General features: G+C 39.6%; 1 protein-coding gene across 9 annotated transcripts in view; it reads right to left on the bottom strand.

Moving 5' to 3' along the window:
* Positions 1-1,827: 1,827 nt before the first annotated feature.
* Positions 1,828-27,566, bottom strand: part of EML4 (EMAP like 4) — a 160,851-nt gene continuing 135,112 nt past the window's right edge. For all 9 annotated transcript variants that reach the window (XM_065833364.2, XM_071806046.1, XM_065833362.2 and 6 more), the window contains 10 exons: positions 26,823-26,974; positions 25,207-25,332; positions 24,863-24,994; positions 24,212-24,279; positions 18,179-18,267; positions 15,956-16,053; positions 11,007-11,094; positions 9,627-9,725; positions 5,173-5,303; positions 1,828-4,649 (listed from right to left, as the gene is read on the bottom strand). In XM_065833364.2, coding sequence (XP_065689436.1) covers positions 4,185-4,649; positions 5,173-5,303; positions 9,627-9,725; positions 11,007-11,094; positions 15,956-16,053; positions 18,179-18,267; positions 24,212-24,279; positions 24,863-24,994; positions 25,207-25,332; positions 26,823-26,974 — 1,448 coding nt within the window. In that variant the 3' untranslated portion in view covers positions 1,828-4,184. The remainder of the gene's footprint in view (positions 4,650-5,172; positions 5,304-9,626; positions 9,726-11,006; positions 11,095-15,955; positions 16,054-18,178; positions 18,268-24,211; positions 24,280-24,862; positions 24,995-25,206; positions 25,333-26,822; positions 26,975-27,566) is intronic.

Below are 27,566 nucleotides of genomic sequence, written 5' to 3'. Positions count from 1 at the left end.
TTAATCCTTTCATTGCCAGGAACCAACATTTTATTAACGTGAGGCAGCAGAGAGGAGAATTATAAGCTTGGCTGAAAAAACAAACGACATTTCACAATGACATTCTGCTTATTTTTGTCCTTAATCAACCCAAATACTGCACTGAAGGACATAAAAGGGGGTGTAACACATCTAATGGGGTGAAGCACAAAGCAGAAAATACAACATTTTCTTTCACATAGACTAATCAATATAACAATTGAAATTTAACTTTTGCCTTATTTTCAGAGACAAAACCAGAATCCATGCATTCCAGGAATTATTAAAATAAATGACGCTGGAACTTGACATGCGTCCTGTGCAAAAACTAGTTATTGTTCTTTATAACAAGAATTACAGTAAGATCAAACCTAACAAATGCTTGGTTCATCATTACCCATACATGCCCCCAGCCACCTTCTGACCTACCCTGGAACTTCTATGGGGAATAAAAACCAAACTGAAGCATATGGTCATAGTCTGAAAAGTGCCCTTTATATATGCAAAACCCAATTACCATCGCTTGGTGTGACACCTGCCCAATATGGACACATATTGCAAGAATCCATAAACTTAGCATTTCATAACACTCAAATTTTACCATGCAACCTAAACAAATATTTTAATGCGCATTTTGAATTTGAAGTTTTGATCAGGTAAAATTGTATGTTGTTACAGTTTTATGCCTTCGCTGGAGCTTCCACCCTGAACTTAAGCTCCACAAGACAAAGACCATGGCTGCAGCTACCCAACCAAGCTGGCAGCAGATGCTTCTGCCCAAAATAAGAGGGGCACTTGGAACCCTATCCTGCCTCCACGCTGAGGGAAGCTCACAAAACATCAGCTTACCTGCTCTTCAGGAAGAGTTCTGCCTTACAGAGCATCCCAGGAGAAGAGGCAGCAAAAGTCTTGTGCCAGGTTTGGTAAGAAAAGGAGCAGAGCCTAGGAAAGCTCACCACAGCTGCCCCGAGGCAAAACGGTACATGGTGTTACGGGTGTGCTGGAAAGAACACAGCCTGACCTTAGGGCATCTGCTTATTGCTCAAGTTAGAACAGCAGCATCCTCTTGCCAATTTGGTGGAAACAAGTCATAGAATCATACAACAGTTTGGGTTGGAAGGGACCTTCAAAGGTCATCTAGTCCAACTCCCCATCAATAAGCAGGGACATCTTCAACTACTTTCCAGTCAAACTCAGGGAGTGGCAGTGACATTTTTTTGTTTTTCTTAGAGCGAGGATAAACATGAGGTATTTGTCTATCTCGGAAGTTTCTTTATTCTCCACCCCACCCTCTCCTTTTCTGAAGGGCAGAAACCAGCTGCAAGCAACAGAGATGTCTTATAACAGCCTAAGAATCTTTCACATGGAATATATTAAGAAACTGAAGCATATTGTGACCTTCTGCATCTGCAACTGGACAGAGATTATCAGGAATGTGGAAGCATCATGACATTTAACATGCTACATCCAAAATGACCTTGTACTTTCTGTATGACTTCCAGAAAAAAAGCTTCTGGCAGAACCCTGGAAAGTTGACCGCAATACGCATTCGGACAAATACCTACTTGTAATCCCCTGCTGCCCATCAATTAAGTGCAGTAGGATAGTGCTAATAGGCTATTAATAAAAAATGGAAAAGGGAAATGTCAGAAAACTTTTGAAAAGGAAACAAGATCAATATTTAGGAGTGTCAGTGCTATTCATGATTCTGAATGAACTCACACACCCAGACATTGAAAATGTGCTCACAGCAGGCACTTTATACACAGAAAGAACCACAATAGATATGGAGAAAGACACTGCAAGATATTATTTTGATTATTTTATTTTTTTTTAATCTTCAAAATTTTCTGCCTTGAGACAGGAATGCATGATAGATAGAAATGGCTCAAACATCTTCACATGAAACACTCTTAATCATAATTCATTCACAATTATTTTTCTAAAACATCTACAGTTACATAATCCCACCCATTTCCATCACAGATTTAATTATTTGTTAAACAGTAGTTGCCAGCAATTGAAAGCTGTAAGGCTTTTTGCATATTAGTAGAGTCTTCTGAACTACAAACACAAGAATATCACAACTATAACTCTCACTTTACATGGCAACCCCAGGTGGCAGATGTTCCAAAAAGAAATGTGTTGCTTATGTGGAGTTCATAAAAACGACAGAGAGAGCTCTGTGCCTCATTAGCTCTAAAATCCTTTCTCCTTTACTAAGATTATTTTCTAAACCTACAGCATATTTCTCGTTTGGAACCAAGAACTTTGATGAGTTGACCTTTATCTTCCATTGCTGCTATTTGGCAAATTTGCAAATCAAGCAGACTAGAGCTCTCCAGTAAAACATTATGTACAGAGCACAGTTTAAACAGATGGGTTGCTTGGAATCCGTATCTCCCTCCATCTGAAGGGAACTACTTTGAGGTTTTCTGGAACTGTTGTAAACAAGAGGATATTTTTTTAATATATATATGTGTGTGTATATATATATTTATATATTTTATATATAAATGTTCTAAATGTCCTTTGGGAGTCCATTTGTGTTTATCTTTCCAAATGATGACTAAATACCTGATCTGTAGCATTTCTCCTGAGAAGATACTAGTAAGGGAATGACAGTTTTGATGCACTTTGGAATGGCACAATCACGTAAACGCTTGCACAATTAAGACTTATGAACTCATCCAAAGTTTCTAAACATTATATCCTAACTAAGAACTAAAATACCAGCACAATGCAGCAAGTTAAAAAAGAAAATTCTATGTAGTCAAAATATAAACAAGTACATAGGAAATGGATACCTGTCAGTAAATCTATATCTTTTTAAAGTAGGAAACGTATGCACTTAAGAAAAAAATGTAGCTATTTGACAAACTTTGTAAAAAAAAGTACTTTCCAAATGCATAACAAATGCCAAGATATCCCGTAACTGGCCAGGTATAGCCACATGAGAGCTGCATGGCTTAGAGCAACCCAGGGAGGGGCGGGGTGGAAACAAAAGTCACAAAAATAATAGATCAGCAAGTCTAAGGGGAAAAAAAAATATAATTAAAAAAAAAATAAATCACATCATCATCTAAATTACCATATGCTTATATCACAACTGCTAAAGGAGCCAGGGCAGGGGAAAGAGAGATTGCTGCAGTTTAATGATTCTTAGAGTTACCTCTAAAAATTCAGAAGAAAAAAATTATCAACTTAATATACTAATCCTAAGCACCAATTTAATAATTTAACTGTATTTATATTTCTCCTACTAGGGATGGAGCAAGTTCTGCTTGAAGTCTAACTATGGAGCCCATCTGACTTCTGCGTTCTTGCCATGCTTCCTCTGCTGTTCACATCAAAGTCACTGTAAAGACTTCCCTTAAGTTTCAAACTCTTTAGGCAAGCAATTCTTTGAAGAGACGATTACATCCTACAGTTTAAATCAACTTTCAGGTCATGAAAAGTGAAACCAGCCAGTATTTGGTTAATCTGTTATTGAACAGCCTGTGAAAATGGAACAGCCAACACTGTTCCCCAACAGGGTTTGCCTTAGAACTAGCAGCACCCAGGGCAGACCAACTGCAAACACATCCAGACTCCACTAGGAATTAGTAGTGTTAGAAAATTGCATATGTGTTACATCAAGAAGGCATTGCCATACATGTGGCATCATTACATTGTTTTTCCTCTATTTTTCTCACTAAGAAAAAACAAAGGAAAACAGCCCCACAAAGAGCTTTTTTTTTTTGCTGTTGTTTGTCTTCGCACCTGGGAAAAGCAGCACAGTACTCCCCAGCTGGAACAGCTCAGCGCTTCCCATCAGCTTCATTCTTTCAGAAAGCACTTTCACATCATTAAGGTGGTCTACTTCAGCTAATTCTCAGAGTTAACCTTTTTTCCAGTATATATTTCATGCCACTTCTGACAGCAATTTCAGAACTGAAATGGATCTATGGTAATGTCCACTACTGTGACCGGATCTTGACACACACCATCAAGTCAGGCCCTTGGGATGGTTCCACACATTGAACTGAAGCTCAGACTAAAAATCTCACTGAAACTCATAAGCTGGAGTGGTCATGAATCTCAGCTACTTTTCCCTATTTGAACCCTCACCCTGTAATGAAAGCACGCACACCAAGGGAAAATAACCACTGCCTGAGCTGGGAGCGTTAAGACACCGGTGAGTTATCTTGCTGCTCCTCAGTGACTGTGGATTCGCTGTGCTCCTCGCTCGTCTCGTTGGAGGGTTCCTCGTAGCCCGGCTCAGCGGGATCCAGGCTGCTCCCCTCGCTTTGCTCCTCACTTTGCTCCTCGCTGGCCTCCGCAGACTGCTCCAAGTTGCTCTCCAAAGAAGTCGGAGAGCTGCCAGTTACGCTTTCGTTTTGGTTCATTTCATTAAATGACTGTGGTAGCGGGGCAGGAGACTGTACAACATTTTCACTGGTGGGGATGGGCACTTTTGTTGCACTGATGTCTACAACAATGTCATTTTGTGGTAGAGTTACCTTCTCCACAAGTCTCCATTGAATAATACTCATGTCTTTCCCTCCAGTTGAAATCAAGTGACCATCATTATGGGTGAAGCTGACATTTGTCACATGACTACTGTGAGCGCTGTATTTGTGACTTGGAGCCTATTGAAAACAAGCAGAAGGATAAATCACATGCTCAGCTAGAAGAGCATATGAGACCAAAATCCAAAACAACTACTATTTTTGTTTAGCCCTTCAAGAGAGCTCTTTATTCATGTAAGAGTTAAGAAATATATTTATAACATTTTTCTCCCCACAATATACCTTCTCTTCTTAAGGTTTGTAACTTGGGATAGATTTAGATCTTTATGCAGAAAGTAAGGACTTAACATCAAGGCCAGCCAACAGAAAGCATCAAGCCCCTGCTCCAGAACTTAAGGATAACTATTGCTACTTCATTATTTTATAATTTTCATATATATGTGTGTATATATATATATATATATATATACACACATATATACTTCATAAGGAAAACCATGCTTTTGTCTCTAGAACTGTTCTCAGACATGAATGAGCCATTTGGCTGCAAGGCCGCAAAACAGCGGAGTTGGAAGCAGGTATCTGGCAAGGAGAACTTCAGGCAATGCAAACAAGCACATAGACTAGACTAGTCTAGACTTACCTTTGGTTTGGAACAGGGATATGGAAAGAGATGGACCTTACAAAAATCATCAGCAACTGCTATCACTTTTCGGTTATGGGATCTCACGAGGGCATTTATGTCTGTCCCATCTGATCCTTCAGGCCAAACTCCTAGGAGAGAGTAGAACAGATATTTAGTGATGGCAATTTTAGAAACAAACTAAAAAACAATCCATAAAAAACCCCAAAATTTATACAGCTATAAGAAAAGGAAAGCTTAACAGAAGATAATTGAAACATTTAACTAGAAATGGATTATGCATAGCATTGAATGCCTTTAATATTTTGCTAGTCTAATGCTGCTCCCACACCCCCTGCTCTCCCAAACCCTCAGCCTCGTCCAGGATAACCTCTCGGCTTGATGAGTTTATCTTAAAAATAAGTTTGCTCCTAAAGCTGGCCATCTCTTAAATTAGCACTTTCTTTCATGCACAAAAAAGCAAGACAGATGCTGAAGCATGGAACACGCCCACATATCGTGTGCAGAGATTTCTTTTGGCTTTAATTTAAATCTTAGTATTTGCATGATTGAAAGGAGACAACTGTTTGATGATACTTTGCACTTTAGAAACCCAGCCTGTACAAGTTTCATAGATGTAAGTGCTGTCAAGTGCTTAAGTACAATTCAATATGCTTTTAAGTGAAAAGAATCACACAGATATGTCTAGACAGAAGAATAACAACAGTGCCTGAATGAAAAGCACTGAACAAATTAGAGAGGAGGGAGGCTCTAGTTTTAACAAAAAATAAAGACCCTAGAGATTCCCATAACAAAACTGATGGTTCACATCTGCAAGAAAAGCTGAACAAAAGGTAAGCAGGGCATTATAAGATACTAATTTATGCCAAAGGTACCATATTTTTACAGCTCAGATTTGGCTTTCTGATCCGTTCAGGAGTTAGGAGGAACTTCTCCCCTCAAATTTCACCCCCCCCCCCCCCAAAAAAAACGTGTGTCCAATTAACTGAGAAGGATTTCCATTGTCAGATATGAAAATATGTTCTTCCTCCCTTACAATCACCTTAAAAAACCTGTGCTGTCTACTATTTCATACAGCACAAATGCCAACTTAAAATCACCTTATCTTCTTCGAATTCCCACACTCTCTCTTCTTGTTTTTTAAGCAAAATGGTAAACAGCATTTAACTTTAAAGTATTTGTTTGTTTGTTTTCCCTTCCCTCATTCTCAGTGGGTGGAGCAAGAACTTTATTTTCTCTGAAGAATAACAAAGCAGCTCATTAAGCTTGTTACAATGCCAATAAACTACACTGTAGGTAATTTACTAAAGATATGAAATACTAATGACAATATTCAGGAACATTTTAGTGCTCTCTCATCAACAAAATCCATCCAAAAAAATATAAACTAAGAATTTTCAAGTAGCTCAAAATGAATAAATTTTTACTTTCTCCTGCATTCGGTATATATAACATACTGCCATCAGGCAGGAGTAATAAATGAACTTCAAATTCGTTTCCTCAAGCTTCAGCTACCACCTTATGTAGACTGTGCCAAACAGTTATGATATTTCCTCTTCTTTTTACTCTAAGATAAAAGACTAATATTCAAGACTGCATCTCTTACTAAACATGTTTTGTGCACACGAATTCTTTTAGCAGCTCTAAAGGTAAGACAACCTTTTATCGTAACAGAGTAGGATTTGCTTTCAATGCATCAGGCAAACATAGAAAAACCACGACATTAACATGACGACAATTACATAACAACAGTAAACATATAATTAAAAAAAGAATAGGACTTTATCATTAGGTACAACAGCAGCACTTCGATTTTAATAAATTCTGCTAGCCAGCAGTAAGCCTCTTAAAACAATCTGCTCAGATGAAAGAGTGGGAAATGTGCAGTAAACAAGATTGACTGCAAGCGCTCAGGGTACAGTGATGGTGCTGTTGAGCCAATACAGCAATATGCACGGCCAAAAAGGAGCGATGCTAATTCTCATCCCAACCATGCATTTCCATCCTCTTTCTCCTGCTGGCAACAGTGCAACGCCTGAGCCTACAGATGCACTATCCACAGAGCTAAATTAGTAAAACACATCCCCCAAAAGACAAAATCCCATAAACTTAACCCTCTCTCCAGAACATCAAAGTGAGCAGCCCTGGGCTTGTTTAGATCCCTGAGCCAGCTGACCCTCGGGTAAAAGCCAGACTTCTCCTTTGGGCAGCAAATATCTCATCGGTTGGCTTAGCTGCACGGTCTGATTAAATGGGAAAATACTTGCCTTTGTCTGAGATGCAGCCATAATTTTAAGATTCTGCAAAGGGTGTCAGACTATCAAACAATATAAAATTAAAGCATGATGAATCTTGGCTTGGAAGTTTAAATATATTATTTTCTGCTCCAGAATAACATCACATTATCTGCTTTATCTACTTCACTCCCAGATCCTCTGGCACACTGAAGATTCTGAGAGCAGTTGAGGCTAATTAAGCTTAATCCAGAGTGGCTAATGTTTGCATTAATCCAAAAGGGAATGCAGACAGGATCAGCAGGCTTATCTACTTTTTAAAAAGTAAAAAGGCTCCTCAAAACAGTGGTTATGGGAGCTACTCATCTCCAGCCTGGCCCCGGTCACCAGCAGCTTCTATCCGACAGCTGCTAAAGAAACAAAGCCAATGGTCTAGGTGTGAAACCAAACTCTATCCTCCCACACTTCATCTCCTTAGGTCAGGAGTAAAGGACACTTCTGGGAAAGCACTGGGATTCAGAGAGCTGCTCTCTTTATTCTGCCTGCTCTGCCACCAAATGCAGTGGTAAAAGTTCAGTAGCAACAGAGCCACCATCCTCTTCCTCCATGTTTCCAGCAGATTTAAGCACTTGGCATAAAACATAAAATGACTTCAACTCCAAGGCTATTCCAGAAGGAATATTCAGCCCTTACAACACGTTTTCATTGCTCCTGGAGAAAGACTTCATGTTAGCATCAGAGTTTTGTTTTTCACTTTCTTTAGTGTCTCCTGAATCTTCTGATACTCCATTTTAAAGAAGGCATTTGTGTTGCACTATTATTTCAGTTGCAGTAGCAAAGACAGTGAGGAAAGGACTGCTGTGGACTTAATTCTTTGTCAGTCTAGGCTTGCATGCACAGAGCATCAGGAGGAAACAGCCACCCACTCCCACTGAATAAAAACAAACAAGTACACAACCTGGTTCACAGTTCTTATGCTAATGAGAACCAATATTTTCATCATACTAGCAATATGCAACAGTGTTCAGTTCCAGAAACAGCACACTCCAGTTTATTTCTGCTACCTACCTCAACCTCCAAATAACTCAAAAATACTTAGGCAGTTTATCAATCAGTTCCTCCTCTGACTCCTGTGTTTTCCCTGCTCCACCTCAGATCTTTGTTACTCAGAAGGGAAACCAAGTCTGGTTACAAAGCACCAAATATACTGCACCCAACCAGTTTGCCACACAAGAGTGTCAGTGTCGGCCCACACATCAACTGCAATCCTTTAAGGCTACTTGCTCATTAAGCACATGCCAGCCCTGAAATATACATGATCAATGTCAGAAGCTACAGAAAGCAACCAGACGTAACTGATTTTCTTCTACCCTGCATATAAATCAATATTCAAAGTTGAACTCCTCGTAACTGTGAAGAAAAGATTTATAGACCTAACCCTCATCTCAAAAGGCTTCACTGATCTCCTGCTTTTGATGGTTCCAACAACATGAATAACAGAGGAAGGTATCTGATCTCAGTGGTGGAAGCGAGACATCCAGTATCCTGCTCCCACAACTTGGTTTTACAACGCTGACTGGCTGAACCAGACTTTTCAACCCTTCGCAGATGGGCTCCTCATTTATGCCAACAGAGCTGTCTTCAGCAAAAGCACTTTGAACTATTTGGCCACAGTCTCAACTGCACTATAAAAATCAGATCTGTCACCTTTGTAATTGTTTTTTTTTTTTACTTTTAAAAAATAAACTACTAGGCAAAGAATCTGTTTAATCTTTAAAGCATTTTTGCTCTTTAGAAGCATTGTATATTCCTCACCATTGACCACAAGTATCAAAGTGCTGTCATAATTTTAAGTCATGAGCTATAACCTACACTCACATAGTCTTGTTCCTATCCCAAAACAAGGTTAGCAAAGGAGAACAAACATGTGTCATATGATAACTTTAAAATATCACATTTTTGATTCAGTGGCTCCAAAACTGGTAGCCTAAAATGATAGCAGAAAAATCAAATCCTAAATTTCAAGGCTAAATAGAAATCAATTGTACATTGTCTATAGACAATGCTCTGTATCAAGAACAATTATTGTGGTCAATCCCTTCGGTCTGTCATATCAGCACCATCCTCAATCATCATTAACAGTGTATTTCTAATGACAAATAGAAGCAAAGCACAAAAACACAGCATGAATAGCTTAAAAGCAAGTCAAATGGTGCTTACCAAACACTTGGAAGCCTAGCACACAAGTGTATGTTGTCCAATCTATATCCTTACAGTCAGAACGATTCCTGATTAGCTTACAACCACTTGGAATGTCCCCTGCAAAAAAAAAGTGAATGATGAGTTATGCCATATAAAATTTTATTTACATATGTGCTCTTTGAAGGTGCTAAGACAGTAAATAAATATATCTTTAAACTAATCTGGAGTCACATTGTAGAGGCAAATACAGAGCAGTACCTTCATCAAACTCCAGGTACTGGAAACTTTGCTTGGTATTTGTCACATTTACTTCTCATTTCCCTCTTCAGATCAGGGTAGCTCAAACACGCTTCCCTGCAGCTTGAGTCCCTTGTTACATACTCTACAAAATGCTTTAATAGTAATAGAATAATTTCTGCTTCCTACCAGCTCCACTGATGTGCTAAAATTCAACCAATCATTCAGGAAGCTCTGCTTTTGAAACTGCGAGCAACTACTGCCAGAAGAGGCTTATACTGCTTTTCAATTTCTGACTAGGAAAGATTCCTCCACCTTTCAACATACCAGCCCAGTACTAACAGGTCACAGCTCTTTGCCTCCCTATACAGGCAATTATAAGCACCAACACTTCCTTTTAGCAGATTAAGATATTGCACTATCCAGATTTGAAACCTAAGTTGTGACAGGCAGAAACAACATGTAAAGGTGACAGATATTTAAACTGCTGGCTCTTCTTGCCTCTACAGGAACAGAACTGCAATCCTCTGATCTAGTTAAAGCCACAGAAGATGAGATTACAAAAAACAATTTACAACTAGAATTATATGCACTATGCAAGTTGAACTTTTGACACAACCGCTATATATTAAATTAATATTTTCACATAGTTGTTAGGGAACTGCAAACTTCCTTAACATATTAAAAAAAGACAAACACAGAAACATTTTTACCAGTAACTCATTGAAGTAGTATTATTGCTTTGCTTAGTCTTCAACACCAAAGATAAAGTTTAAAAAAAGAAACCCCAAAACAAAACAGTGGCACAGACCCACTGATTTTATTCCCCCAAAGCAACTGGTACTGTTGACACTAGTTAGACAACTCTGTGTATTTTTTCAATCTACAGAACTTTTGGCCAACATCAAAACATAGTGCTACTTGCTCTGTAAATTCTACACTGCTAAACTGATTTATGACCTTGTAAAGAAGTAAGCTATATTTGGCATTGCCATTAGGTAACACACAGCTCTGAATAACATCAACATATCAGGTTACACAAGTTCAAACTGGTTCCTTTGTCAGTAAGCATTTTGCACAGTCCTGATCAAACACAGCCTTCTAAATATTCTGACAGCCAATACATACTTCTGTTTCCAGTGTATTTAATTTCATACTTACAGTATAGTATTTCATAGTCTCCTGAGTTTGACATTATATACTTGTTGTCCGGGGACCAGTCAAGGTGTGTAATATAGCTGGAATGTCCCTGGAGAAGAACACAGTAACACCAATATGAAACACTTACTTTAATTCAAACAGAAGCAGAAGTTGCACCCACAGTTGGGGCAGCTATCAGCAGAAAAGCACCTCCCTTCCCACCCACCCCAGGTCTGTCTCAATTCACTTGTGCTCCTTTAAAGGTTCCATGCTCCAGTGCCACGGTCTGAAACATCTGAACACACGCAGGCTGGGCACCGCGCCTCTCCCACTGCACCAAGGATTCTTCACTTGTAAACTACATCACCCCCCCCCCAGCATCCCGGAATGATTTACTCCTGGAAAATACATTGCTAAAGTATGGATAAACTCATGCTTTTACTTGCATTAAGAAAGTATACATTGCTACTAATTGAGAAAGGCAAGTACCTCGCACAGAAAGATTTTTAGATCCCATTAGAGGAGTGACAGATCAGACTCTATTTTATTTCTCTGCCCTTTCAAAACAACTTCCATCAAATGCACACACATTCAAATAACCGTTGCTCGTCCTAAAAACTTAGGGATACCTTGGTTAACTAACACTATGTAAAACTACAACATGAGAGCCTTGTAAGCTTTTCAAAAGTTTCTGTTGTGCTTCTTACACTGCATGCATGTTAGTGCCAGCTTCAAAAGGAGTCTTCCCTATAGGCACATGGTCAGCTATATCAAAACACTTTGGCATAATTGCTTAGTTATCACCACCAAGAGCACGCTGTCAGCTAAAAATCATGTATCTTTGTTTTTAAGGGAGAAGCTAAATGCAGCTGGTCAGAATATTCTTCCTGCGCATGAACATTTCTGTTAGCAGTTATAATAATAACAATAATAATAAAGATATGAGAGACTCCAGAGAAGCTGCAAATTTGTATTAGGTAGGAATAAATTACTTCTCTGTAGAGGAAAGGGTAGGAAATGAATAAAAGTGACATCTCTCACTCTTTCCTTCTTCCATCCTTTAAAGTCTTCGTACTGCTACTCTTCCCCTTGTAAGACCATTCATTTTCTCCCCTTCCTAGTCATTCTGCCAGGCAACAAAATATCACTTTCTTGACTGAGAGATGCCAATACATGTCCCTGTCTCAGTGGGGGTGATAAAGATGGTATCCCTTGGCCACGTGCCAGGTCTCCTGGCCCAGCCTGCACCTGCTGTGCTGGGCCCACGCTGGGACCCTGTGCTGCTGCTGCAATACTCGCCACATCAGCTTCCGCTAGAGAGAGCCCTAAGAGATGCTGATTGATTCCAGAATTACCTGCAAAAATACACCCGTGCTTGTTTCCCTGTCCCCAGGCCCTCTGTGAGAGACTGCAAAAACATTCAGGGGAAAAGCAAGCTTTTAAGATTTATTTACTTACGAACTAGTCACTGCCACAGGCAAAGGAACTGTGTATTGACATAACTGCTTTGCAGTCATGGGTGGGATATATGATATCGACATATAAACTTGGGATTTTGAAAAAAAAAAAGCGCACAATTGGCTAGGATGTTTTCTTCCCTATTTTCCAAGTCTTCAACTTTGCAAGAGAACTCCAACATGGAAAAGAACTGGTCAGTCATTTACTAAATCCTGCCAGACATTTGGCAGCTGTTAAAATTCCTGGGGGTGGTGGGGAGCGAGTGAAACAATTGGCCAGGGGGCTCCATGTGCAAAATCCCTTCAGGAAAGTGATCACCAAAGGATGAACTGGAACAAAACACTGTCATACTATTTTCAAGAGAAAAATCCCATTTTCCATTAAAATCGTTTTTTGGCAGCTGCCCACTGATAAGGCAACATTTTATTCTTTCCTTTTCTGTACCTTTATATACGATGAACATAATTCCTCACATTATAACTGGCTAGTGAAACTACCTGACCAAATGGAAACCCTCTCCTTCATTGGTAATGTTTATCTGTTTCAGACTTAACATTCAAATGATCAGAGCCTATGAGACGGGCACACCAATTATTTCAAGTTAAGACTGGTGTATCAAATACTTCAGCGTGGCTGCCCGTGTGGCTTTCATCCCACAGCTCTATCAGTAAATGCACAGCACTTGCTTCTCTTTTGCTAAAACATATCTCTGATGTAAGGCAAACAGAGACAGTGCCAGCTACCCTGGAGCTGCTGACATGATGGAAGTTCATACCCCAGCCCATACCTTCACATTGCTGTCTGCATAGCTGAAGCCCTCAATAAACAGCTGCACAAGTCAAAATGGTTGTTTCGGCTCATCTGAAATTCTTTCTCATCACAACCAACACCATCCCTCCCTGGAAACATGCTCACAGATTAGTGACTGGCCTCTCCAGCAGCAGCAGAAAGCCTGGTTGTGACTGAAAGGGGATTTAAACCTAAGACCAGGCATACAACCCTTAGGCACAAGCTGATGCTGGTTTAGTACATAAAATCCTTCTGAAAGCATTAATGTATTCAAGTTGGAAGAAATAACCAGAAGTTGACTACCAGGAAGACCAACTCATACTACTTGGAGATCACCTGCAAGGCTACTGAATGACATAAGAATGCCAGAAGGATGGGGCGACAGCACCCCAGTGCCAGCTGGGAGAGCCCTGTGGGTCTGGAGGGTTCCTGGGTGCCTCCCAGCTCAGCATCAGGCTGGGACAAGCAGCTGAAGGAGGTGCGGGGTGCCTGAAACCCGAGTGGCAGAGTCAGCCCCGGGTGGCTCACACCTTTCTGTTGCCTTCTGCACAAGCTGGAGGGGTCAGGGGAGCTCAGCCCAAACAGAACCCAGGTCGCTAATTCTGGCTCCTATGTGCAGTCACTCTGACTGAAAAAAAGTGGTTAACAGACATCTGCTTTGGAGCCTTAACACTTTTGCCTGAGTGTAACAATGTTCTTTTCTCCTATACCAAATTTACAAACCCCTTTCCTGCCAAGACAGAGGTACAGGTAGATATAGAGGTGCCTGACAAGAAGTTGTGTACAGGAAAAAAAATCTGAGGAAGGAGAGACGCGCTTTTCAGTGAGGTGGTGTTTTTTGTTTCAGTGCAGCTTCACCATACTCAGTACACTGGGAACTGGTTGTAATATTCCCAGCTATTATCAGCTTTAGAATTACCAGATCACTTACTAGTAACACTTTATTTAAAGTGGTATATTCTACAAACTAATTGCACCTCTGAAACAGTGTCCTACAATGTATGGGCAACGGGGCCCAAGCATTGGTCAATGCTGGTTTAAATTGCCATATGCTCTTTCCTGAATACAATACATACGATATACAGAAATAAATTATTTCATACATCTTCAAACAGCTCACAGAGACACTGAAGTACATAGCAATCTAAATATTACATATGTTGAGACTAGCCATCTGAATTATTTTTTTCTTTTATGGCTAAGAAATAAGTGATGGGGTGAAATGCAGTACTGAGGTGCAGCCATCCACTGCCATTCCTACCAATCCTACTGGGCCACCAGTCTGACCTCTCTATAGGCTCAACCCTTTCCCCACTGCCTGAGATCCCTGGAAGGCTGCAGATCTGATTTCTCATCTCACAATCACAGTGCTATCGGCTAACCCTGTCACCACCATGCTCAGGGGCTGCACGATGCCCTGGCTCACCCTGCACCACAATCCTGACATTGAGGAGCCTCCAGCACACCTAGCAGCCTTCCCTCCAGCTGCATCCCATGCCAATGCTGAGCCTTCCCCGCCAGGGATGGAGCAAACCCACCATTGCTGACACGCACGCTCCAGGGATAGAGCAAACCCACCGCTGGTAACCATCCTGGCAGCCCCATGCCCTGACAGCAGCTGAATCCAAGCTGCCCTGGACCCCCATGCTCTAGCAGCATGGAGAGTCCTCAGGCAAACGATGAGTAGAAATGCACACCATGCATGTCACTAAAGGACTGGCTAATGCCTATTTGTTTCCCCCTAACAGTTTCCACTGCAGGTCTTGCATCAAAGGTTGAGGGGAGGCAGAAATTAGAAACAAACAAAAAAAAACCACCACCCCACAATTTAGCCTTATGGTTCCATTTTCAAATTAAAAAAGCAGCTTGAGAAGCTCTCTTATTTTTGAAACTAAAGAAATACAATTGGTGAAAAACATGAGAAGTGTTCTGTGCAGGGGATGCATTCCTTAAAAAAAAACAACAAAACACCAAACATTTCACATTACAAATGTGAACCTATTCTTACAATATCATTTGCAAATCCCATTAAGGTTCAGATTCCCACTAAAGTAAAGAGAGCTGAACTTAAGGCCAGGATATTAGATAATTAAAACACTTCAGAAAAAAAAAAAAAGGTACGTCTTTTTAATACTGAGACAACCTCATGGTAAGCGTAAGGACTAATATAAACTCCACTACTTGTGTTATACTTACATTTATTTACCCTGGGCCAGAAATTTATTCTTGACTTACTACAAGATTTGGAATTGGGGGTAACAATTACAGCTGAAAACAGTGCATATTTTCAACCTCAAAAATTACATATTCTAATGAAATTCTATCATCTAATGTTACGTTGGTCCAAGGAGTACTTTACCAATATGGGGAAAATGCCCTCAAAGAAGTGCAAAATTTTCACCAGAAGAGTTCCAGCATACAGGTACAAGGCAGTTCTCCATCTCACTGCTAATTTCCCATTTCAAAGAAAAAGTGAGCAGTCTGAGAAATCAGTCATATTTGATGCAAAAGTGTTCACCTAACACTAGTGGTTGCAGTATCCATCAGACCGAAGTAAAAAAAAAAAAAAAAAATCAAATGCTAGAAAAAACCCCCATACAACTTATGACCAAAAATAAAAATGGAAAAGCATCAACCCTGAAAGAGTTTCACTGTTTAACATCTTAGTGTATGTATAACATCAAAGTGCAAGAACTGCTGATTGTATTTGCTCCAAAACTTACAGTGCATTTTCCATATCTGCTATACTTTCTTCCATTTTCTGTTACTACGTAGAGGTAAATAAAGTTGTCATGGGATCCAACTGCAAGTAAGGTGCCATCTACAACACAAAATATTTGGTATCAGTTTGTTTTCCAAATATTAATGATTTCAGATTTATCACTAAGATAATAGTCTTGATTAAACTACTGCTTATAAATTGTATTAAAGGATACATAACTGTTTACTGTTTTTATGGATACATAACAATTTAAGTAAGTGTCCCATGGACAGGGTATAAATCCTCAGATTTGCACTGGGTTTCTGGAAATTGCTGACAGTAAGTAGGCATGAGTTTTCTGCATACAGTACTTCATAGCTCAGCTTTGGATGGTGAAGTTGCATACAAATCAGCACTAAGTAATGTCTAAAGAAGCGGAGCATTCAAACATGACAAGCAGTTTTCTAACCTGTGTTGTCTCCATTTTAAAAAAGAGTACATGGACAAGAGTTGCCTTGAATCATGACAAAATGAACACCAATGCTTTAAATGTCAATGAACATCAGTGCTTTAAAATAAATCGCTGCACTTGGCAGATGTGGCAGCAGCAGAGGAACATTTTGCCCACTGACATGGTATGTTCTCCAAAAGCAAACAAGAAACAGATTTATGAGAGTATTCTTCCATCCAGTTTTACTGAAGAGGAGTCAGCCTCTGATGATTTGTCATGTCACATCTGAAGAGGAGACTCAGTGCTGGCTAGGACATTATGCAATCCCATTGCAAATACTTAAACAGCTCTGAGTTTCAGACAGACTTGAGTTTAGTTTTATGGTTGTGTATGAATACACTTGAAAATTAACTAAGAAGTATAATAAAATATCACTGAAATACTAAGCTTTTTACAGACTTTTTTGTTAATCTGTCAACTATTTAGTTGAGAACTTACATTTTTTCTGGGAGCAAAGCTAACATTTATCATAACAACAAAGTTTAACGTGAAGGGAAGGCTATGACAGGCAACCATAATGTTTGCAGTTACAAAACTCAGAAATTTAGCACACACAAACAAATCTGTAAGAAATTATTCCATTGTTGTGGTCAATGGGGCAGAGTCTAGTCAGAGGCCTGTATCTAGTGGAGTGCCGTAAGGGTCGGTACTGGGGTCAGTATTATTCAATATATTCATTGATGATTTGGATGAGGGAATAGAGTGCACTATCAGCAAGTTTGTTGATGACACCAAGCTGGGAGGAGTGGCTGACGCGCCAGAAGGCTGTGCTGCCATCCAGAGACCTGGACAGGCTGGAGAGCTGGGCGGGGAAAAAATTAATGAAATATAACAAGGGCAAGTGTAGAGTCTTGCACCTGGGCAGGAACAAATCCGGGTTCCAGTATAAGTTGGGGAAGGACCTGTCAGAAAGCAGCATAGTGGAAAGGGACCTGGGGGTCCTGGTGGACAGCAGGATGACCATGAGCCAGCACTGTGCCCTTGTGGCCAGGAAGGCCAATGGCATCGTGGGGTGTATTAGAAGAGGGGTGGTTAGTAGGTCAGAAAGGTTCTCCTTCCCCTCTACTCTGCCCTGGTGAGACCACACCTGGAATATTGTGTCCAGTTCTGGGCCCCTCAGTTCCAGAAGGACAGAGAACACCTTCAGAGAGTCCAGGGCAGAGCAACAAAGATGATGAAGGGAGTGGAGCATCTCCCTTATGAGGAAAGGCTGAGGGAGTTGGGGCTCTTTAGCCTGGAGAAGAGGAGACTGAGGGGTGACCTCATTAATGTTTATAAATATGTAAAGGGTGAATGTCACGAGGATGAAGCCCGGCTCTTCTCAGTGACAACCAATGATAAGACAAGGGGCAATGGGTATAAACTGGAACACAGGAAGTTCCATTTAAATTTGAGAAGAAACTTCTTCACAGTGAGGGTGCCAGAGCACTGGAACAGGCTGCACAGGGAGGTTGTGGAGTCTCCTCCTCTGGAGACATTCAAAACCCGCCTGGACACATTCCTGTGAAACCTCATCTGGGTGTTCCTGCTCTGGCAGGGGGATTGGACTAGATGATCTTTTGAGGTCCCTTCTAATCCCTAACATTCTGTGATTCTGTGATAACACATTAACCATCCTAAACAATTTTTTTAAAAGCTCTGCCTTTTTTAGTGACTGAGGAGTAGTGTAACACCATTTAACAGAACAGACATCTAATTTATCAGCACTTACTCCAAACATAGAATTCTGCCTACCTACTGAGTAGCGCATCACTGATAGCTGTTCGTTGCCATCAGTGTGTATCGAAACCAGATCCCGTGTTTCTGCATCCAAAACAAACCACCTAGAGAGAGAAGAATTGAAATGAGTATCACTTCCACGAAACAAAAGAGCAAGCAAAAGAGCAATCATCACTGCCTGCCTTCAACTTCTCATGCAAGTCCCTCAAAGGTAGCCCAGCAAACATCTGTTTTTCATGAAACACTTTTCTGGTTCACAGACCGATAGAAGTCTCAGTGAATGATATATAAAAGACTCTAAATGTGGCCCAATTTTTTACCACTTCCACAAAAACTGTAGTAATCACAAAAATGTCTACTGGATAATAAACATGCCACCAGACAGCTAATGTGACTGCACCTTATCATCCTGAAGCCTTAAGGCTACAGCTGAAGTTTATCTACTACTTCTTCCCCATTTTTAAGAACAGCTTTGATATAAAACCTAATCTTTCAATTCATACGAAGCAAAGTTAAAAAAATGCAAAGAAGTGTAGGAGGGAGTGGAAAACATCTCCATACTCATTTTAAACAGAAAGTATAATCTCATCTGGTATTTTCCCCTCAGTCCTTTCCATTTTTGTGAATAATTTTATTGAAGAAAAAAAGGAATAACCGTGTACTGAAATTTGATTGTACGTAACCTAGCATGTTTTTTTTTGTTTCCTGCTTGGATGATTTATAACTAAAGTAACTAATGGCATTTATTATTTAACAATAACTAATACTGCAGGTTAAAAGTTATGAAGTGCAGGTAAAAAACTCAGAGCAGCTTACAAAAGCTCAGTGGCCCATACATTGAAATGGCTACTGACTACAAGATGGGCTAGATCAGCAGAATCTGAGTATTTTGCAATGGTTCTGATGCCCACCTAACTCCTAAACATAGCAAACATTAGCAAAACAAAGACAATGAAAATTTAATATAAAATGTATATAAGTACACATATATAATGAAAACGTAAGATACCAACATGACTAAATACATTAAAGTGGTACTCAGAATTTAATTTCCTCGCTCTGAACTTCTGATCTCACAGCCAGGTTTCCATTCCCAGTGGCCAATGGAAGTTCACACACTGTGGAAACGACTCAGGCAATTCCACCCGCTGTCTTGTAGTGAACTCAGTGGAACACCGCTAATGCTAGGACCATTTTTTCCATAACAAACTTATATGACCTAAAATAAACCCCAGGAACAACAGCAGACATCACCACTTTCTATGGATGGAGACGAGATTCCAGCTTGCGTTGATCTAGCAGTGAGGTATCTGGAAAGTGGCCTGGTCCCAAAGGCTTAAAATCAGCTTGTGGTTAGAGAACCACATTAAAGAAATTAAACAACATCTGCATAAAAAAAACCTGAGCCCCATATGCCACGGACTGCTGAATAATCTATGTGCAAGACAGTGGAAACCAGTAAAACCAGTGGAAAACAGCTAGTAGGTCTGCATTGGACAGGAGTAGAAACCACACTCAGAGCTTCTCTGCTGTAATCCTCTGCTGAAAGCAGACTTTTGATTTCCTCCAGTCTACACACTGAAGCTTTGCAGTTTCCACAAATTATATTAGGAGTTGTTACAAGTTGTTATTCTGCTATTTAGTTCAAACTATGCCCTCCTTTGGCCCTGCCAAATGCTCGCTAAAATGTTGCCTGGCTGATGACCATGACAGGGGTACAGATACTAAAGAACAAAGCAAAGTAAATAAATAAAACCCAACCAAAACCACGAAAGGGTTTGGTAGGGACAAAGACAGCGAGTAACTGTGCCATTTTGTCACCACACAAAGCAAAACAATCACTCCAACGTGACAGCAAAATTGCTCTTAAAGTACATCCTGATGGGACAACAACAGGAGCGTGAAGAGCGCACACAGAGGCATCACTGAGTTGAAGCAATCTGCTTTCCAAGGAACAGCAGAAGCTGGTATGAAAGCCAGTGCTCCCTGCCTCATTATTTGTGTTTTCCTGAATTTAGAACTGGGTGGAGGCTCCTCACTGCTTCTGTCCAGGTGGGCAACACATCTCTTCTGCACAGACAGCAAAACAGGAGATTGAAAGACCTTTTGCTTTACCAGAAAACTTAGCTACTATGATGTAAAATCTATTTATCTACCAAGATGACACAGCACGATGCCTGTTTTGAGTAGAATAATTGTGGTGTCTGGATATAAAAACTGATTATGAGCATAGTAAACAACCAAAACCAGCCTTCTTCCACAAAGTGGATGGATACTCCCTTCCCATGCTCCCTGCCACACAACCCTGCTGCACGAAGCATCTGCCTGACAGCCAAGGGGAGGGCTGAGGTCCCTGGGTCCCAAATTACACAACCAGGACAGGGCAGGGAGTCTGCTGCAGCAGGGATGCACTAGTCCTGAGACCTGCTCTTTACATTGGTCCTTTGAGGCTGTTCCCTGAACCAGGTAATCCTCCGGTTAATATTGTGTGAAATGAAAAAAAAAAAAAACAAACCAAAACAAAAAACAGCAAACCTAAAATGCAACCAGAAAAACATAAAAAATGCCCCTATTCTACAGAAAGCACAAGGGTGGTGCTGTGTGGTATCAAACACAACGTTAAACTTCTGCTGCTCTGAAGGGTGCTCTTTGAACTTCATTTGGCAATAGGAGACAGCACACTGTGACACTAGTCCTTCTGCAAGAATTTTCTGAACAAGAGATCTTAGCTGACCAAGGAAACAGCACACCGTGACAATTTCTGTATTAATGTAAAAAAGGAAGCATTGGTCACATTTAGTTCAGCTGTTTCCTGATGCTTCCGCACACTTTAATCAGCCATGTTCTCTTCAATCTTTCAAACTCTCCCAGTGCTGAGGCAAACACTGCAACTGCCAGCTACAAATTCCGTCTCCATGAAACGTGTCTTCTGTCTGGCTGCTACAGCAGTTTATCAGCCTGTTCCACACAGGCCCTTCTCACAAACAGCTGGGGTCCACCTTGAGGCTGTGCTTCGGGAGAGGATCTTCCTTCTAACACGAAGGTATGCAACACGCAAACAGCAGCTGACCGTGAAAGAGCCCTACCGGGCTGTGAAACACAAACTCTGGCTGCCAAGTGAACTTCTGATCTGTAGACTGGATGAAATAAATGGATGGATGGGATCCCAGCTGTAAGCGAGTAGTTCTTTTGCTTTTTCTGTTTTTTTTTTTTACGTATTTTCTCTCAATTGTTACTGACGGTAACATGCTTAACTTCTTTGCGAGTTCACGCAAACAAGACAGAACTTTTGCCATTTTCATCCATTTCTTGTCTTCCCATTCCTTTGCTTTAAAAAAATACTAATAACCTACCTAAAATATACCAGTTTTTAGAAACAAACCCCCTTAAATCACTCTCCTTTGGAAAACATCCATGAAAGACATTTACTACTGATAACTCACATCTGTGAATGCAGAATTTTTCTGATTAAATCATTAGGGAAACAGTATTCCAGAGTAGTAATATATTTTTACATGTACACTTCCAATTCCCACGTTTAGTTAATATTGAATGTTGAACCTGCAAGGCATTAATCAGAGGGAACAAATCAACCCATTTAACAAGACTGGTTCCCTGGGATACTTAGGTTCCTTCATCTTAACATCACAAAAGATGCTGAACTGGTATAAATCTCAATAGTTCTAATGACTGATTCACCTCCTTGTGGGTCTGGCTTACACTGGTCTTGTCCTCCAGCCTTCCATTTTCTTAATAATATTGGTATTTTTGTAACAATCTCATTAGTCTTTTTTTCTGCAGTGCACAGCACTCAAGATATTCTCCATGATCAGTCACAGAAAGGTCCACTTCCCTGCAAATAATACCACTGGAAGCATGGAGCACGACACAAGGATTTCTATAGTGCCCTGAAAACCCACTTCTTTGGTAGGATTTTTGAATGCCAGCTCTTTTTAGTTTTTCAGCCGTGCACTTCCAGCAACAGCAGGATCCACAAGAAGTATCAGTTCTCTCCAAGCTAGGCTTAATCCCCGACAGCCAAAGATCAGGCACACAAAAGGTATTTAAAGAAGTGGTTAACAAAACCTGCAGCAGACCACTTTGCAGACAGCCCAAAAAGGGAAATGATACCAAAATACTCGCCATGGGAAGCAGTACGTGAAAAGCACACCAACACCGTGACATGTTGGCCTGATAAAAATGCACCGCTGCAAAACGACAGACAAGAATAGGAAGAGAGGTAGAAAATTCAGTTGTCTTCAGATGCCACAATTTTAACCATCACACCCAACTTTCTTAATGCCCCATTCCCTGCCCCTGCCTTACTGACCTCCACATTAGAAGCAGAGCAGCACTAACACGACATTAATGGACACGTCCAAGTTTTATCAAACTCCAAACATACTAGATCCATTTAATATTGGCTTTATGCATTTTGGGCTATGAATCAAGTCAGTTATTAAACAACTTGTTAAGGCTTGAGACTCTTTTCTATCGTATGTTAAATGGGACAGATCATGCAGCCTTCATTCCTTGGGAAATAACTCCCTTGGACAGGATTACCTGGCGCAGAAAGCACTGCCTGATGCTGGAGGTTAGGCAGTAAATTTAAAACTGTTCTGTTTATCTTGATTCACAACTCCACTTATTTCTCGTACACTTTTGCATTTACCAGGCTTCATTTGTATATCTCAAACCTATCATGGAATTTCAGACTACAGTAAAATATAACAGTGAAAATATAACTGCTTGATTCCAAGAACAGGGTAAAAAAAAGTATATATAGATAAAACCCTAAGGCCATCATCATGAAGTTACCCAACACGGTAATTAAAAAATACAGATTTAAAGTGAGAAGTGCTAAAATGAAAAAGTAATGTTCAAATGCCTTGGGATGTTGAGGGGGAGCACAGAATAAAGTCAAAAGCAAACACCAGACTGAACGCTTCAGCCTCTCCATATGCCTTCATTATGCTTTGATGTAATTTCAAAAAGATCTAATAACTCTCAAGAAATATAGCCTGACCTTCTGTTCCCTTTTCCCTGTTTCAAGTACTATTAGGTCAGTATCTTCTACTCTGTTTAATGAAGGTAGAAACACTTGTTCAATTTAATGCTATATTCAGAAAGAGATGAAAAAATTGAAAGGTACAATGTGGAAACCCAGTATACCAGAGGTCAGCAAGATTTTTCTAAAGAAGGTAAACTAAGTTTTCTAGCCTGATGTTATATCTAATGAATCTAGCGAAGACTGCATCTTCATCTTGGAAATTAAAGCTCTTAAAAAGTATTTAACATTTATTTTTTCCAGGAAAGTTAAAGGGAACTGTTCATGTTCAGCAGCTTTTAAAATCAAACTTTAAAAAAAAAATTATGAGAGGCAAAATACTGCCCCTACCCCCCCATCCCCCGCTTTCTTACATGTACTAAGAATAATATTATTTTATCACTGAGTTGCCAAAAAGGATATAGAATTAAAAATGGCAGTATATTTACTATTTTCTCCTCTCACCTCTCTAATGCTATGAATATGTCATTTTTTTCTTCTGTTACTTGCTAAAAATCTTTTGTGTGGGACTCCTTTTTTGGGAGATGATACCAAGCCAGAGTTTGGATATGAATTAAAACAATTTTCTTCCACGACTGAAAGAAGCTGGAGCTAAAGAATTTGGCAGCACTCATTTTAAGAATGAATGTGAACAGGTCAATAGCACTTCATTGCAGCAATGTACCATGTTGAACTCTGTCTCTGTGGTAAAGCCAATAAGGAGTGCTCACGGAAAGCCCCACAAAAATTTAGAAAAAATAATCAACACCTGAGCTTTCAGGAAAGAGTAGTTAAAAAACCTAGACAGCCTCACAACGGTCCAATAATCCTTCTGTCTTCATCTAACCCACCGAAGAAAGATCTGTCCCTTTCTCCCAATCTTTACAGGCTACTTAACCTCAAGCCAAAAGAATAAAAACCAAGTGAAATATAAATTCCAGTATAAAAGATGCCTCATATTAAATCTTTAAACTTCCACAAGTCAAACGAAAGGCTTTTACCTGCCCGAGTGGGTTCCTATCGCGACCACTGCTCCGCTAGGATGGAAGTCAGCACAGTGCCCTGGCTCCTGGAGGGACAGACATGGACACATCATTCACCCGTCCATGTCCTCATGGTCAAACACCTCTCCTTTTACCAAAGCTACTCTAAATGCCTGAGGTGAACTGGCATGGTGAAAAACTAATTAGCAGCAAGCTTATAATCTTCAGACAGGTTATCAGTGACAGGGATTGCACTAAAGCCTAAATTTTCTGTAAAAAGATGCTTTTACTTGGATATTAGGGCAGAATTAGCCAAAATATGAAATGAATAATGACAGTAAGGAAGGAATTCTAAAGCTAAATCTTGCACATTTGTATTATATCATCTTGGCGTTGTTTGAATAATTGATAAAAGAGAAAAAGAACACAGGATTGAGTTTTATTTGACTTGGATTGTTAGAATGGCACCAGACAATGGTAACCAGATTACAGTCTACACAATATCTGATGACCTGCTTAAGTTTATCACAGCTTCCAAATAGCTGTTTTTAAAGCTGTAACTACAGGATTTTTGCTTCTCCTGCAATCACATGGAACAAGGGTGTTTCAGAAAATTCATGCTTTTTCCTATTTTCCACCTTTATATTCAATGTTAAAGGGTTAACATACATCTAGCAGCCTGGTCCATTCCAGTGTGTGGTCCACAGAGTTCCACATGCAGACTTGCCTATCTTGGGCACATGTTAAAAATAAGTCTTTGAAAGGATGGGATGCCAGTCCCCAGAGTTCATCTGTATGTCCCTGGAAAGAAAACACATGATTTAACAATGAATAAAATAAAGACTCTTAAAATAACATCCCAGTAGGGAAACCATTTACATTAGGGGGGTTTAAAAACCAAGAAACAAAACTCAAAAACAAACAAAACACCCCCAACAACAACAAAAGGAAAAAACACAAAACCAGCACAAAACCAAAACCAACCAACACTAAAAAAACCCTGTTGTGCTTACCTGTACCTCTACTATGAAACCATCGTTAAATGTTCCCCGCAGAACAAAGTTTCGTGAAGTACCCACTAAAAATTGATCTGCTTTTCCTTCTGCTACTGCTCTGATTGTTCCGTACTGGTCAGGAACCTAGGATAAGAAACATCTGTAAAGCCACATGATGCATCTTAATATGGGCTTATTTTTGAAGGGACAAATAGTGCACAATGACAGTACCAGAGCTGCAGTTCTCTCACTATAAATAATCTAATCATGTATACATTAGATCAGGACTTGACCAGAAACCTACTTCATTTATTTGCCAGTACGGAATCTCACCCCAAAATAATCATAATTACACCATTTTAACAAGTCTCAGTAGAAAAAAATTACCAATTAAGTTCCATAAATTTTTAAGCATCAAATACACTAAACAACTGCATTTCACATCTTTACTTCTCATCATATAAGGATAGGAATAATGCATAGTTACTGTTTACTTTTCAAAACACATGCTGTAAAGCAAGAAAAAATCTCTTGTAGCACACAGTAAACTCTTCCTGATCTTCTTAATGCTTCCTGCTTAACCTTAAGTAAATGTTCATATGCCTCACGTTGGCAATGACTCTGAATTTTATTGAGTTTGTTTACTGCATGCTTGAATTTTAACACATTGCTTTATTTTACAGTGTGCATTTGTTTGGTTTACTGAATTATTTATCGTTATAAAATACACTAACTTTATTGGTCACACAAGACCGAAAATCCATACAATCATTCAGAAAATTGTGTGTCAGGATTCTGGTAATATTTCTCAACATAAAAAAAACCAGCTTTAACACAACACTACTAATAAAAGGAAAATAGAGACACTGATATAAAGAGAGTGTGTTACTCAAGTCTAAGAGTTGTATATGACAGTCAATGCTGACTTACTCTCAGCCATGTTTTCTAAAGGTTAATATTAGATTCAAGGTAATAATGAACTCTAGATGGAACTAAACATATTTGTTAAGGAAAAAACGCTGCTATAAATACATACTAGGTCAGTGGAGTGAACCACAACTAGAAGAACTGTTTAAGAAGAACACATTCTTACAAGAAGTCATTTTATTGTCAGGACAAAAAGCATTTTAAAATCCATAATGTATGATTTTTTCCAGTTCTTCCTCCTTTATCTGGAATTACCATATTGCTAAATCACAAAGACACACATTCTTGCATGGTATTCATATGTATCCTACTTGATTTTTGTCTTATATTAACAAGTTCTATAGAAACACTCCTCGAATGCTGGTAACATTGTCTTTTCCCAGACAAGCAAACTTAACAGGTGATACTGGAGAATACCCTCAAAAAATGGATGAGTAAAAGAAGCTAATGACAGGCTTGGAGGAAAAGAGAAACCTAAGAATTTCTGTTCACTTAAACAGGAAAGAACTGAAGCGTCAGAAAGGCTCATGTACAGGCTAAAAATGTAAACACTTTTGTAATAAAACACCATCATTGACTTAAGAAGACAGCAATCAGCAGATATTCTGTCATCCTAACTACTGATTCTCCAAAGAGTGGAAAGGACTCCAGCTGGCTAGTCAAGACCTTGCTCAAGGCAAATTTCCTTGTCCCTCTTGCTTTCTCACCTCAATTTCCCTTTCGGGATTCAAATCATGATCCCACAGGATGATCTTTCGGTCCTTCCCTCCTCCAGTTAGTAGCATCCCATTCCTCATTTGACAGAGCGTGAACACACTGCCATCGTGAGCTTTGATTTGTCTGCTTATCTGATATACTCCTACATGCACAAAAAGAAAATAATAAAGAACGCTACTCATTTTTTCACCTGGGGTTTACAAGAACTTCTGCCTTTTGGCAGAAGAATAAAGTAATGGTGTATAATAAATAAGTCTGAACTGTCAGGCTATTTGTATTGCATCAGTATGGCAAACACAAGGTGGTAGTGTTTTCTTACAGGATAAAAAGCTAAAACAAAGGGCCTGCCTTTCAGAATACAAACGTTTTTGAGTTTGATTGTTCTACAACTTGTGAAGGCAAGCACAATTATTTACAAAATGCTTCCGTACCTCTGCTATCCAAGAGAACACAGTTTTTTCAGCTGCAAATGAAACTGTCCTTTAGAGTCACTGAACATTTAGCAATTCATTATTAGAAAAGAATTGAAGTTATTTTATTAAAAGAAACTTGTTGTCTGTAGTGTAATTGGAATAAAAAGCAAATTATTTATAGCAAAGTTTCCAGGATGCATGAACCTAATATCTAATGCTGGGTGTTGCCTCACCTAAAAGCAGTATAACCAGCATTTGGCATCTATCAATATAGCAGTCTACCCAAAGGAAAACATCAGGAAGAACGAGAAATGAGAAAAT

Source organism: Patagioenas fasciata, chromosome 3 (assembly GCF_037038585.1).
Source record: "Patagioenas fasciata isolate bPatFas1 chromosome 3, bPatFas1.hap1, whole genome shotgun sequence".
Taxonomy (NCBI): domain Eukaryota; kingdom Metazoa; phylum Chordata; class Aves; order Columbiformes; family Columbidae; genus Patagioenas; species Patagioenas fasciata.
The sequence above is the reverse complement of the archived record's forward strand: the minus strand, read 5'-3'. Positions and strand labels throughout refer to the sequence as shown.